General features: G+C 44.9%; 1 protein-coding gene across 3 annotated transcripts in view; it reads right to left on the bottom strand.

The window, feature by feature from the left end:
• GPATCH2 (G-patch domain containing 2) overlaps nt 1-16,126 on the bottom strand; it is a 479,275-nt gene that overhangs the window by 357,073 nt on the left and 106,076 nt on the right. For all 3 annotated transcript variants that reach the window (XM_069233883.1, XM_069233884.1, XM_069233885.1), the window contains exon 5: nt 11,901-11,974. In XM_069233883.1, the coding sequence (XP_069089984.1) occupies nt 11,901-11,974 (74 nt within the window). The remainder of the gene's footprint in view (nt 1-11,900; nt 11,975-16,126) is intronic.

Genomic DNA, 16,126 nt, shown 5'->3' with positions numbered 1-16,126 from the left:
ATGGGGTGCCTCCGGTACTTCCTGACGGCTATGGTGCGAGGGTGGTTGCGGAGGGATTCCGCTATTTAGGCATCTTTGTCGCAAGAGCTCCAGACATGCTTTACACACAAAACCTTAAACCCCACCCTGCAAAGCCTAAGGAGAGATGTGAAACACTGGCAAACCCTGCCTCTCTCTTTGTTAGGAAAAGCAAAATGATGGCCCTCTCACGATTTCTATATGCACTTCAAAATTCCCCCTACCCCATACCGCAATTGTATTTCGGTGCCATTGATAGGGAGGCAATGAAACTTCTTTGGGCAGGGGTCCACCTCGCACACCGCTAGAAAAACTGATGAAGGGTTGGTACGATGGGGGAATGGCTTTCCCGGATACAAGGAAATATGACTGGGTGCCCCAATTGGTAGTAATCAACTACTGGATACACCTGTACAGGGACGAGTCGGCCTATAGAATGGAGAGAAGAAACCTGCAGCCAGGGGGATTCATGCAGAACATCTATGGGGTGGCGAACCGAGCGCCTCTCCCTGACCCTACGGCCATCACGGTTTCCCTGTGGAATGCAGCTCTGGCAGCACTGGGCTGGAGGGGAGATTACTAAGGTGATGTCCCTGTGGGATACAGTGTGTACGGGAACCCTAGCTCTCCACAAACGGTTCGATAAGTGTGATCTCATTGGCTTGTCCCAAGTGGGTGATTTGTGGACAAATAGAGAGGTACTACCCTTCTTGACATTGTAGAATGATGGTGCCCACCGAGACCTACAGGTACTTCTAGGTTCACCGAACCTTATACAAAGTGATTGCTAAAGGGACAGATCTCCAGGAGTCCTCCCCATTAAAGGATAGGACTACTGAATGACCACTTGCCCAGAAGGACGATCTCCCTCACATACCAGAAATTGTTAAACAATTCCTGGACATTCTTGTTCGACTAAAGGAGACTTGGGAAAGGGATCTGGGAGAGGAGAACGAGTAGCCAGAAGCCTTGGCCTCTCCATCAGAGGTGGCTAAATGCGCCCTTCGGACGACTCATACAACTTAAGACCTTCCATAGGAGTTACTACGCAGCCACAATGCTGCTAAAATGGTTAACGTGGATGCAGCACAATGTCCTAAGAAATGCAGTCAACTGGGCACATTTTACCACATGATATGGGACTGTCCTGTGCTTCAGGATTATTGGGTGGCAGTTTTGACCTGTATGGGGCATGTACGTGGCGTTGACTTGGAGCTGGAAGCGAAATGGGGCCTCTTGAACATTTGAGGGGATACAAATCTCACCTGTATGGACCGCATTTGGATCACTCTGGGAATGATAGTGGTCAAACAAAACCTAGCCAAACTTTGGGGAGCTAATACTACACCACAGTTGGGGGGATAGGAATAAAGATATGGACTGGTGCATGTAGGCTGAAAAGGTAGTCTATGAAAGTACAGGGAGTCAACACAAATTTACTAAGGTATGGGTGAAATGGAACGAATAACAGGGACATCTCTTTACTCCTGTATTGGATAACATTTAGGATGACTGGAAACGGGGAGGCTGAATGTGAACGTGAATGGGAGAGACACAGGAGATGGGGCAGGGGAAGGGGCCGAGTGAATGTTTACTGACTATGTACTACGAATTGCCATCATAGTGCCTAGCACGTGCTTGTACCAACTGTCATCGTGTTATGCTTTATTTGAGAGATGTTAATAAAAATATTTTTTTTTTTAAAGAACTATAAGCCATAGTTTCATACGACAGCTTTGTGGGCATTACAGAAATCACCAGAACCCTCCATGCACTGCGGTAATATGAATAAAAAAATTATGTCTTGAAGATGCTTTCTATCTCAGTATTTCAGAAAAGTAGAGACCTACACAATTCCACAAAAGTCTCTTTAGGATACCCCAAGACAACACAGTAAATTATGTTATTTCACTAGTAACCTTGCACCTAAGCCAACGAAGAAATTGTAGGCCTCCTTAGCCTATCAGTCTCACTAGAGCATCTTGAATGAGAAGGCACGGAGTACCTTTCAATCTAAATGTGAACAGGGGCTGTATTGCCTTTCTTCCAGTCATAATGGTCAAACATCCTAGAAAGCAGTACCAAGGTTGTAAGAGAAGTAAAAATGAAAAGTTGGTGATGCAAGATATTGCTTTGCTGGCATTCTTCTTGGGCAAAAATTATATTAAGTTGGGTTAGCAACAAATGCTAATTGCTAGAGATATCCAGGCTCTCAATGCAACATGAGCCACGTGTTAAGGAAATGCATGGATCGCAATTCTTACTGATGATAAATGTGGTCAAGAATGGATCAGAGTTTTGGAAACAGTATTCTGAAAGCTATGTACAAACGTGATATAACGGCCCTGATCTCAATGCTTTTTGCTGACGAACAATGTATCTTGAGAAATTCAGCGCAAGCATATGTCCCCATACTCCAGCAATAGAACATAGAAGAGAGCAAGCTGTGGTTCTATCATAGATTAATATATCAGACTAAACAATTAAGAGAAACATTTTGTGAAAATTTAAGATTGTTTCCTGAAATTGCATAACACTCATGACACAATAGTATGAAGAAACGTTCTTCTAAAAAACAAGTTACTTACACTTATCTTAGGTAATGCCCTTTCTGGTGTATCCACAATCTAACCGTGGATTCCTCACCTTGTGAATATTCCCCAGGTGTCAGACTGGCTCCAGAACCTTTAACGCAGTACCTCTGTGTGCTGATTGGTGGTGGTGTGCGGCTCCGGGTCAATGTCATAGCACAAGAGACAAGTGGACGAGCATATAAGTGCCATCAATGCACAGTGATGTCAGTTGCTTTCTCAGACATGTCCATGCCATCCAATAGAGAGTTCATTGGGAAATTGGCATGACTGGTGGTCAGATGTCTAGAGTCGGATCTTTTTAGATGAACAAGAGTCCAGTTCACAGAATGGGGAAATGAGCAGGTGAGAGATAATCCTGCTGTAAGACACAGTATCCACCTGAAAGAGCATTACTGAAGCTAAGTAACTTGTTTTTCTGATAGATACTTCTAGCCACAGATTCCTCACCTTGTGAATACATACTATAGTAATACCTCCACAGGAAGTAAGTCTGTTAACTGGCACAGTCAAACAAGTTCTGCAGGACCAAGTGGGCAAAATGCCCATTTCTACGGACCGGACTATCAAGGCAGTAGTGCTTTGTGAACATGTGCACTGCTGTGTAGGTAGCTGGCTAACAAATGTCAAGGGCAGGTTCTCGATTAGCCAATATAGTGCCTGAGTTAGATTTGGATGGACGGGTTACTCCGTCACAAGAGTGACAGATATACTGTCTGCTGAAATAGAACTCTAATAGGAAAAAATGGGATTTATATTTCGGCGGATGGGATATCTGTCACTATTTTGATGAAGTAACCTGCCGACCAAAATCTAAATCAGGTCCATAGTGGTAGCAGCTTTGGCTCCTGTGGAATAAGCCTGTAGGCTTTCAGGGAAATGCTTTTTAGCCAGTGCTTAGCAGATCTTGATGCAAAGCACAAGCCATCGAGACACGGTCTGCTTCTGCACTGCCTTGCCCTTATTTCCCCCACAAAAGCCCCCAAAGAGCAGATTGTTCACCCAATGCTCCTTGGTGTGATTAATATAAAAACTGAGCGCTCTTCTTGGGTCCAAATGATGGAGCTTTTTTTTCTCTTTTGAGGGATGAGGTGGACCAAATAATGCCAAAAGTGTTATAGCCAGTCTGACATGAAACTGTGTTACCACTTTTGGAAAAGAAGCTTGGTCGTTAGCACCAGCTTATCTGGAAAGAATATGGTTTAGGGTGGTTGGACAGAGAGCCCAAGGTTCGCTGGCATGCCAAGCTGATGTTATGGAAATTAAAAGAAAAAAAATTGAGGGTCAGTGGATGTAAAGAAGAACTATGAACTGGATTAAAGGGAGTACACATTCATATATTTTCACAACAAGTGATTTAAACAATAAAGGCTCAGCCCACAACCTTAATAAAATCAGGGAGGTACAATAAATAGGCTACAAGAGTGCCCAGTAGGGCTAGGAAAAAATAAACTGCAAAACTTCAGACAATTTGGCCTGCAGTGTATCAGTCTGTTAGGTACCACACAATATCATAAATTTGTTCCAAATGTTCTAAAGACTGGTGTAGACTGATTTAGTAGAGGATCACCTCACTGCCAAGATGACAAACTCCTTCAGGAGGAAGTTTAAATGAGGAAAACTGCCACTGCTCAATTTCCAAGCATGGAGGTGCAGATTGTGCAGGCCCAGATGAAGCATCCTGCCCCACTGCTGAGACAAAAGATCCTCCTGAAGTGGCAGCATAATAGGAAGAAAAACGTTCCTGCCCAGGAGTTCTGGATGCCACAGTCTCCTGTCCCACCTAGTGTCACTTGGATAACTTGGGCTAGGTTTTTTCATAGTCTCGCTGGCCCAGTCTAGTGTCACTTAGGTGACTTGGGCTAATTTGTTTCTGATTTCCTTCAAAGCCCATGCAGGCGAGGCAGAAGACATGCAGGAGTTGCGAACTCCCCTGTAGGCGGAATGCATCTATGAGAAATAGTCTGTTTTAGAACTCTAACACACAAAGGGGGTGATTCCAAGCTTGGCGGGCGGCAGGAGCCGCCCGCCAAGCGGGAACCGCCAGAAGACCGTACCGCGGTCAAAAGACCGCGGCGGTCATTCTGGGTTTCCCACTGGGCTGGCGGGCGACTGCCAAAAGGCCGCCCGCCAGCCCAGTGGGAAACACCCTTCCGTGAGGAAGCCGGCTCCGAATGGAGCCGGCGGAGTGGAAGGGGTGCGAAGGGTGCAGTAGCACCCGTCGCGAATTTCAGTGTCTGCTAAGCAGACACTGAAATTCAAAGTGGGGCCCTCTTACGGGGGCCCCTACAGTGCCCATGCCATTGGCATGGGCACTGCAGGGGCCCCCAGGGGCCCCACGACACCCCATACCGCCAGGAACAGGATGGCGGTATGGGGGTCGGAATCCTCATGGCGGAGGATTCCTCTAGGCAGCGGAAAGCCGGCGGTACACCGCCGACTTTCCGTTTCTGGCCGCGGCGGTACTGCCCAAAGGAGCACCGCCAGCCTGTTGGCGGTGCTCCCGAGGACCCCGGCACTGGCGGTTTTTACCGCCAGGGTCGGAATCACCCCCAAAGTGCTTACATTATACATTCTCCATAGTGGTGAAAAGATCAATCCAGGCATCTCCCCATTGTTGGTAAATGCCCTGAGCAACCCCCAAGAGTAACTGCCATTTGTGGTCTGGAAGGAGCAGGCGGCTCAGTTTGTCTCCCCTAGCGTTTAGAGATCCTGCCAGGTGGTTCACCACAAGAAAAAAATCCTGGTAGTCCAGCCACTTCCAGAGTTGCAGAGCCTCCTGGCACAGGACCCAAGACCCTACCACGCTCTGTTTGTTGCACGACCACGGTAGTGGTGTTGTCCGTGAACACCTGCATCAGCCTTCTTCTGATAGGATACAGGAAGGCCTTCAACACCAAGTGAATACTCCTCAGCCTAAACAAACTGTTGTGGATTCAAGCTTTGGCTGGTGAGAAGAGGCCTCTGATCTCCACCTCTCCCTGAAGGCCTTGCCAACCCAGAAGTGATGCATCCATCACCATAGACAAAGCTAGTTGGGGAAAGGAGAGGGGGCTGCTACAGAATCAATCATGGTCCAGAAGCTACTACTGCAGGAGTTTGACAGTCTCTTATGAAATCTGGACACAACCTGACTGATCCCCCTTGTACTGTGCACCTGGGATCTCAGATCCCATTTCTGGAGCCCGCTGGTGCCATCTGGCATATGTCTCCAACAGGATGCAGGAGGTCAGCAGTCCAAACAGCTTTAGTCATCTACACTGAGAGCAAATACAGAGAAAGAAACATCAAGATCATAACCCAAAAGTCGTGGACCTCTGCTGTGAGGGAAAAGCACAAAACTGTATTGTGTGCAGAATGGAGTAAATAAATGGGAGCGTCTGCGAAGAAGTCAGGTGTGACTTTGGCTAGTGGATAGTGAACCCCAACAATGTTATAAAGCTTGCTGTAGTCTGGAGGTGGGTAAACACTGCCTACGGTGAGTCAGCCTTCAGCACCCATTTATCAGGGTAACAGAAAACAGGAACCCCGACTTCTGAAGTTGTGCTGCAACCACTGCCATCACATTTGTGAACACCTGAGGGTAAATGGTGAGGCCAAAAGTAAGCATTGTGAACTGGAAATGTTCCTGGCCCACAGTGAACCCCAGAAAGTGCCTGTGGGCCTGCAGGACTGAAATATGAATATAAGCACCCTGCAGGCCCAACACTACCAACCTGTCTGCAGGGTCCGTGGCAGGCAGTAGCTAAGCTAGCATAAGCATCTTGAAGGCATAGAGAGGTCAAGGATCTAAGATAGGACTAAGGCCTTCATCCTTCTTCAGCACTGGGAAGTTGGAGGAATAACACCCAGTTCCTACTTCTGAGGTCTGATCCCTCTCTCTGGCCATAAGGACCAGCACTTTCTGCTGCAAAACAACCATGTGGTCCTGCACCAGCCAAGTGCAGAGAGGTAGAAAGAAATGGGAGGGTGCAGCCCCAATTAACAATTTGGAGGAACCATATGTCTGACATGATTTGGCAACCTTGGAGAATATGCTGATTCCTGCCCCCAGCAGGCTGGCTGTGTGCTGTGCAGAACACACTAAACAGATTTTGAATCTGCGGCAGCTGGAGTGGCAGGGGACTAAGCTGCCTATTGTTCCTAATGCCATTAACATTGTTTTTGTCAGCCACAGCCAGGAAAGAACTTTGAGAGCTGTTAAGCTAGCAGAGGGGGGCTGAAATTGGAAGTATTAGAAAGCCCTTGTGTAGCCTTGAAGAGGGCGAAATTGTTCTTAGAACTGTATGAAATGGAAGAGAGGCCCTGGAGGGGGACTGACATTGGTGGTATGAGAAACCCCTACTGTAGGATTGAAGAGGGCAAAATTGTTCATGGAACTGTCTGAAGGGGAAGAAAGGCCCTAGGAATGTGCTATGGCCTGTTTTCCTTAAAACATTCCAGAGCTGAGCTCACTTAGTCCCACAAAAACTGAGAGACGTTAAATGGCGTGTATTAGGAATGCCTGGACATCCCCGGAGAAGCCCATAGACCTCATCCAGATGTGGTGCCAAAGTGCCACACTCATGTCAATCACAATCTAAGCAGTCAGTTGTCTAAGCCTGAGCGGATCATAATTGTAGCTACATCATGGCCAACCTATATAGCTTGGGTCAGGGATGTCCAGAGGTTGTCTGAACTGCTGGTAAAACTTAGCCCTCTGTGTCCCATAGGACATGAAAGTAGCAGCCTAGAAGGCAGCTGGCATTTAGCGACTGCAGAGCAAGGATTGTGGCTGAGAAGATTGATTTGACAAAGATCTGTATCCATTTAGACTCAGGTTGGTTGGTGGAGAAGGTGTCAGGATTAATTTTACTGGTGGATGCCTGCACCTCCAAGCTCTCTGGTGTGAGATGTTGTGTAAGAAAATGAGGATCCTCTGGAGCTGGACCTGCATATTTACTGGTGGTCCTGAACAAGTTTTTGTCGAAGTAGTTTTATGTCAGGGGTTTGGTAAATAGCAATAAATGTTCTGTAGGTGCTTGACCAGGTTGCAGGACTTCTAAAAGAACATTAGTCTTCACATCCATGGTAGGTAGTTGTAGGTTCAGTACGTTTACCACCCTCCACATAACAGCTGCAAAGAAAAGGGCTTTCTTTGGTGGCAGGGCAGGGAGGAGAAATGCGGCCAGAATCTTGGGAAGTATCCAGGCCACTAGCATCTTGTAGTTCCTCATACCAATTTTGTCTCATCATATTGGGGAACAAAATCACCCCCTTCATTGAAGTTGTCATTGCCAAACTCAATGGCAAAAAGGTTGTGTAAAGTCTGAGTTGCCTTAGAGAGTGGTAAGGGCATGATATCAGAAGGTACGCTTCCTGGGATCGAGGTGTGGTCAAGATCAGGGTGGTTTCTGCTTGGAAACAGAGAGAACAATGTATTATGAGTTCTCCTTCGGCAATAGCACCAGAATCAATGCAAAGGGAACCCGTGCATGGGGTGGTGTTGAACCTGAAGCGAGTTCAAACGGCACAGACAGTACGGAGGATGGACTCGCCGGTGGAAGTCTGACTGGAGAAACCTGGGATCCTTCAGCCCCAAAGGCATACCAATGGGAACCTGTGGAGTGCTGAAAATGCACAGCATGGCATCTCTAACGGCCTTTCAGAAATTCGGGGTGCATTAGGGCCAGGCTCAGAATCAGCTCAGGAGATTGACTGGATGGGATGCTGATGCCCTCACACCCTCTCTGAAGTTCGAGAGTGGCAGTAGGAAGCAAATTCTCACTTAGAATTCTTATGCTTCTTCTTGGACTTACCAGAAGATTGTGACGCGATGAAGATCTGCAGTAGGAATTACTTTAAGAGTGGGAATTGGACGTTCCTTTCGACCTCAACCAGTCATGTTGAATGTTCCAATGTTTGGCAACATAAAGCTTTCCCTTGCAGTCCCATATGCTCTTCGGTTCAACTGCAGGCAGTCATTAAAGGCCCAGGAGTCATGTTCCCAACCTAGGCACCAGACATATCTTATGAGGGTCTGTCACAGTTGGTTTGAACCGGTCGTCTTGGGAGGTGATATTTTCCATTGCACCCGGACTTTTGTTTTTAATTTTTGTCAAGAAAAAGTCTTGAAAGAACTAAGGAGTAGCTGAGAGTACACATCTAAAATTGCTGAAAGAAAGGAACGGACTCCGAACGTCACTTTTGGAGTGAAATGACATTGGTGAGGATCCACACAAAGCCACCTACCAGCACACAAGTACTGTTTAAAGTCTCCAGATCTAGTCTGAAGCTTGGGGAATATTCACAATGTATTTACTGATCACACCCGATATGTATTCAGCACTCTATAACAGAAACAACCGTATGGCAAGATTTCACTTGTAATTTGCTTTTATGTCATTCCCACTTTAGACATTGGGGAAGGATAATAAGAAATGTGCTTTCATTACCTTTGCATAAATCAATATCAAAAACGTCCAGGCATCTACTGAGTTCTTCAATCACCTGAGGTCACCAGTAGTGGTTACCTCGGTGTCAACCACACACTACTGAGGCATAGGGATGCCAAGCTCCACAAACAGATGTTTCACCTCCTTTATTTAAAGGTCAAATAACATTGTAGATACCAGTGAACTAAGAAATACATCATGGGGCATAAGGACTGTAGCTGACTGGCTTCTCCTATGCTGATCAGATCCACCCATCAACATCAATTCCCTCAATCTTAAGAACTTGGTGGCTGAAAAATGTCAGATATCAAGGAAAAAAGGGTCACGTGACCCTGCACTTTCTTGGCATTACACCACTGGACTAGGGTCAGTGCATATTACTTCTGCCTGGTTCTGTGTCCTGTAGCAGAGCATCTGCACTCGCCTCTCGACCCATCTTCCCCAAAGATGAAATCCTTGTGGAATAGAGACCTCTTACCCAAGATATTAGCCTGGCAGTTTCGGTGTGACCACGTAAGAGCGGTAGCATTCTTGCCACAGTGGTGCAGGTTGCGATCCTCACCGAAGATGAAAGAGAAGGAGTAAAGGTTTACCTAGTGTGGAGGAGGGTGAGGAAGCATGCCCGCGCTATTCCCACTCACCTGCGCCAGACCAAAGACCTCCTTACCTTCAGGAAACTCCTCAAGACCTGGCTGTGCGAGCAGTAGCAGCACCTCCTCTCCCCCTTCTCCCTCTCCACCCTCCTCAGCGCCTTGAGACCCTCACGGGTGAGCAGTGCGCTTTACAAATTCCTGATTGATTGATGCAGAATGCTAAAGAACATGCAAAGATTGTTGAACTACTAATACAGTTAACCGAGCCACTACTAGGAGGCAGGTGCCTACCAGCTGACAACGGGAAAGAACAGAACATAGGAATACAGACAATTTGTTTTTTCAAAATCGAAAGTTCTGGGGTTACATGATACAATGAAATGGGCATTTGGTAATGGAGAACCCAGAAGTATCCACATAATTACTGCCATTTTGTAACGCTGTGCTACATTATGTTTTTCCATCCTTCATTGGGTAGCATTGCAAAAGGTGAGAAATGAGAACACTATGCCACGATCTGTGGCACACGTGTAAAGCAGAATTAAAAGACACTATATTGTACCAAACAGAAATGACAAGCAAATCAAAAAAGCATAATTTACGTTTCAGGTTTATAAACGTGTATAGTGCGAATGTGATAGTTCCAAACTCTTTAAACATGGCTTCATATAAAAAGAATATAAAAATGGCCTTCCTTAAACACCTAAGAATCTGTCATACACAATATTTCATGAGCTCGCCTGCTTAAAAATCCGTAATCTCTTCATAATTGATACCAGTGGTCCCTTACCTATAATGACTGCTATTCTTATCCGAAAAAGGCACTCCCAGATCCATAACCTCTGACCTCCGCCCCACAGCCTATAAATCAGAGGACCAATAGCGAGGGCTTCTTGTCCTCACATCACCTATTTGCAGATCTGGTTCACTGGTTTCTGGAGCCTGGCTGGGATTTGTGTCCCATTCTGGAGGTTTGCTGCGGCCTCACTAGTGGGTTTTATGGGAGCTATTACTGCTGATAGATTAACTTCACGGCCTCGATGATACATGCCTAACACGCACCGAAAACCGCCCTCTTTCCTTCTAAAATGGGAAGTGGAGATTAGGTTCCACGTGACGGGGATGCATTATACACCACAGAAGACAAATAATAAACAGCAGGCTTCAGCGATGTAATACTTGTAATATGTTAACACTTGTCAGTGGAAGGGGCCTTTGACGTGTAATAATCGTTTCTTTTCGTTGAACCTGCGCTCAGAAACTAGCTGGCAGGCCAGAATCTGAAGCCAAAAACCAGAATAAGGAACCCGTTCGGTCAGCCGGTTCCGCTGAAAGGCGAGAATGCTTTCAGAAAGATTCTTTCCTGAACAGAGGAGAACATGGCGGATGCAGCCCAGTGCACAGAATGGCGCCGGCGACCTGATTCCATCACTTTTAATGGGAACGAGCCCGTGATGGAAAGCCAGCTCAAAAACCGCGATGTAGCGCCTGCAAAAAAGACAGATCAGGGATTCTGTGGGCTGGAAATCCTGGCGTGAGCATTCATTTCTATTCATCGCCTTCTTCAATTGCCAGCAATCTGATCACTGGAAATACTATGGAATCTAAACAGCAAGCATTTGCAAACAACACACACCAATTTGCCATCCGCAAACTCCCTAGTGCATTCTGCTCAATCGCCAAAAATATCTTCTTCACGCCCACACTACAATACGTTGCAGAAACACTGTGACCACCAACCTATTCTAAATGGCTGCAAGGGCAAAGCTGTTGTGTTATACTACAAACCATGTGTAAAAGCACACTCACCCATGCGCTCTCTTGGCGCTAGAAAGGGGCAGACTATAATAATTGTTACAACTGGGTGGCAAAGGGCAGAAGAGAACCCATGGCATTAAGACTTGCTGTCCAAAAAGAAAAAGAAAAGGCTTACGTTTTCTGCTTCTTGAATGGGAACAGGATAACAATGTCCCCTTGTAGAGGGAAAGCACATCGGTGCAGAAGGCCCACCACTGCACAAGGGCTTCAGTGGCCCACTGCTCCCAAAGTATGATGGACATTCACTGATGGTATGGTGTATGGTGGTCAACAAAGCACTCATGTCTTTATCCTTCTTTGCCACATGGCCCATATCACCCTGGGTATGCCACGGACTGAATATTTCGATATGATTATTTGAAAACTATTAAGTATGTACAATTCTTCCAGCAAGGAAGGAGGAAACAGTTTTTGCTCCATTTGTTACACATAAGAGGCACACCTACCATTGAACTTAAGTTGCTGCCACCTTTTCTCGAGTTTCTTGGGGGCACCCCATGTAGCTGGTTTAATCTGAAATCTGTAAAACCAGAAAACACACACATTAGAAATATGCTTCATCATATTATAAACAAGGAGTCATCAACTGCGCACATGACCCACATGTCAGATTCGTTGTGTGTGGCTGGAAGCCACATACTTTGGTCCAACTTCAGTGACTCTCTATCCCTGCGAAGTGGCCATAAGGGGACAAAGTCATCACTTTATAATACAATTCATGGCATAAAATCAATGGCGACAGCTGACATTAGCAAAGCGGTAGGAAATGTCGTATTTTACATCACCCACATTTGTAGTAATGTACATTTATACAGAACCAATATATTATTCAAAGTGATTGCTTTGTAGCTCAAAGGAAATTCAACTAATAGCATGTGTAAGCAAAAACAAGTGCAACATTCCAAAACGCAAAATATCTTTGCGAACGGGGCATTTTTCAAAGCCTCGAGACACTTCTGATGCGAAGGTTAGCTGTGATCTGGGAAGGTCCGACACTAAGGAAAGCGGGTAGGAAAAAACCCAAGGCTACCAAGGTATTATGACCACCACAGAAAAACAGAGAATGTATGCCACATATTATTCCAAGCAAAGTACAGTCTAGTCTCATACTTACGAAAAACAGCATTGGCAAAGTCAATAGGTCTGGGTTTAATGTGCTAATGTGCGCTGTGCTAGCACTCCAGAGCAAGCCCCATGAGAGGGAGATTAGTTCTAAAGCAAACCCTGGTGTATGCGAATGTAAGCACTGAAGTGGAGGAGGAAGGATACACCGAAGCAGCCAACTGCATCAAGTGAGAGATGCATGCTACAGCTGTCTGAGACAAGACGTCAATGACAAAATCTCAAGCCAATTGCTTAAAGAGGATGGCTGAAGAATGCTAGTAGTGAAAAGGCGACTCTATTACATTAGTCCAATGCACACAATGCAAAGGACACACCCAGGTACACCATGGAACTGACCGAGATGAATGCAACAGCGGTGGAAAAGAAAACATTTCAATTAAGCCTTCGTTAACACACAGTTGGTTAATAAAAGATATATCTAAACACAGGTGACACCATACTCTCGGATACATGTATATTTTTAATTACAGACACATTTGCAGCCCAGAAATCCTAAAAAAAAAATAGATTGTACTCTGAATCTAGCCAAAGAACTGAAAATAATGCGCTGGATTTGTAAACGATTTTCCAGATTTACATTAGAGTTATGTGTGGAAAAATATGTTACACATGCTTCAAATGCAACTACAGGAGCAAGTCTGGAAAACACGGCATACGTAACTCATCTGTGTATAACTCACACTCACAGCGTTAGCCTAATTTACACATCATCAGGGTGTGCCAGATGAGTGGCCAAGAAAAAAACCATATAAATGTGGTGAACACCCACACAAGTGTGAGAACATCTTCACTTTTCATCACGTGTACATTACAACCATAAAAACCGAGTGTAAGCCCTGCTAAACGCCAACTTCACACTGGAAAAGAAAGATTTCCAAAACTGAATTACAAATTGGTTATTTATCCGCGTACACTGATCCCCCCCCTGCTTTTTTCTCTCTACTAGGCAGTCTACTTGAAGTTATACATCTTTCAGACAGTACGTCTACAACAGTTGTTTCAGAATTCATTTAATACCTCTAACACGAAATATTAATTGTGGAATGGTGTTGTGATGTTAATACTATGGCTACTTATTTCATGGATATAGTTTTCTTTGGCTTTGTAAGAACCGCTAGTGCAAAATAAAATACAAATTAAAATGAAAAAAAATAAATGTCTTATTTCCTAACATTAAAAACGTGTAATATACATAATGCACAAATATGTATTTAGGCTTAGGAAAACCGGGGTAAGTTTTATGTGTGCAAAACATACACTAAATACTATTTACTACAAGGGTAACAAATTACACTTGTTTATTTAGGAAAAATACGCGATTAACCTAAACAGTTTAACTCACGACAAAATACATGCATCCTATGACAGGCTTAATTTAATCTGGTTGCCGTAACCAATACCCAATGTTCTTTACAGGAAATGAAGGCACTTTTAGCCTCCATCAAACATCTGGTACACAGGACTCAACATAAGCACTGAGGATTGTGATTAACAGCCTAGAGGTCATTATTACATTCAAGGACTACTTGCTATACCTTGTTAACCAACACAAATCATTCACGATCAACTTGTTCACTATTTCTCTCATTTTGATCATATCCCTAAGAATATAAAGTAAGTAATGGCAAAGCCAATAGCTCTGTCCTTGGCAAACTCATATTTTTTTCATTTTAATTTTTCTTTTCCCCAAAACATACGCAATAGACATTGAAAGTAATAAAAGGCAAAAATGCTACCACTTAAAAGTAGCATGCATATGTGTGTAAAAACTGAGGGCCTGATGTAAACTTTGGTGTTTGCCCTTCCTCCACCAGGGTGCTGGAGTAATTTCTCTGTTGAGGAAGCCTAGGTGCCAATGGACAACTTTAGAAATATTCGTCGGCCCAGCGTATAGCATTGGCAGGAACCACTATCATGGCATTTCCTACCAATGAATTGTAATTTTGCTGTACTGCTCCATCAACATGACAAAGCCGTAAGCCCAACTTACCCGGTATTTTTTTTCTTTCAAAAAGAAAATCTCAAAGTGGTATTTTCTTTTTGAAAATGGAAAAAAAAATGCCCCCCCTTCGCCATGGGAGTTTCCTCTCAAGGAGAAGGGGGCATTGAGCATGTTTCAATTCCCCTTACAGCCAGGTTTTCCCTGGCAGTGACAGGCATTAAAAAATGGCTATACGTGGATTTATCTCAATTAGAAGGGTGGACATATATCCAAAGGTCTGCCAGCCGGTACTCAGTCAGCTTGTTAGAGGAGTTTGACCATAGCTAAAATGGAGTAGTCTTTGTCTGCATTTAATTTGGGAGGGCATATCATAGTTTTTGCGGGGAGTGAACTCAGTTGCAACATAGTTCCATCTCTGCCAAGAATTAAATTGGGCCCTATGTATGTAAAAGTGGACACACAGCAAAACTCAAGACATTAATGAAAACAAAGCATGGCCTACTAAACCTGATACTGAAGTCAACTACCTTATCAGCAGATGTTCACATGTACAAGTGAAAATGGCATCATTCACAGTGAAGAGAGCCAGTGCTTGAAGTAGCTGAACCAATACCCCACGCTGTACGATGTGGTAGGAGGAAGTAAAATATAACACTTGAACACAACAATGGGCAAATAGGGCTCACTCACAGCCGCTCCATATGTCTATGGGCCCCATTATGAGTTTGGCAGACAGAAAACTCTGTCCACCAAATTCCCGACAGGGTGGCCTCCGCCTACGCGGTGACCTCCCCGTCAGAGCTATTATGGGTTTCCTGCTAGGTCTGCGAGCAGAAACCTAAGTTTCCACCAGCTGGCCTAGCGGGAAACAGGCTACAGCATTGTCTCCGACTCGTAATTGAGCTGGCGGCAATGCTGTCTCCTGCAGGTTGCACCAGTACCCTCGCAAAGTTCACTGTCTGCAAAGCAAAGCAAATAGTGAACTTTGTGAGGGTGCTGGCCAGGGGGGTCCCTGCACTGCCCATGACAAGTTCACCGCCATGAAACTCCAGGCAGGGAACAAGGACATAATTCCCAGGGCAGCACTGCCCTGGCAGATTAGGATCACCGCCAGGATCCAAAGTCCTGGTGGGGCTGGCGGTCCGACTGCCAGGTTTGTAATGTGGCGGTTGGACCACCACGAGTGTGAGGGCCTATATAGCCGTATGCATTTTCATTATAACTTCTTCAAAAACATGAGATTAGTGGAAAAATGAAAACTGTCTCTGGGCCAGACATAAAAAAAAAGTGCCTAGACCACCATTGAGAAAATGTCATAATTGGACCAATTCAACAAAGTGAACCTATGTATGATTTAAATACTTTTTTTTGTATTCAGACTCTTAACACACAACATGAAAGATTTTGTGAATACCTATCAAGCTTGACCTTGATAAATGCAAATAAGTCAATCATTGCTGGGTCATGTCTGTCCTACCACTGAATGCTAAATGATGACAAAGTCCCTGGATGATAAGTTAGCAGCGTTTAGTCCTGTTGACAATCTCATCCTTTTGACTTTCAAACATCCATGATGGCCTAAAGGGAGAAGCAATAATCCCATGT

Source organism: Pleurodeles waltl, chromosome 5, assembly GCF_031143425.1.
Source record: "Pleurodeles waltl isolate 20211129_DDA chromosome 5, aPleWal1.hap1.20221129, whole genome shotgun sequence".
Taxonomy (NCBI): Eukaryota; Metazoa; Chordata; class Amphibia; order Caudata; family Salamandridae; genus Pleurodeles; species Pleurodeles waltl.
Note: the sequence above shows the minus strand (reverse complement) of the source record. Positions and strands in the feature narration are given on the sequence as shown.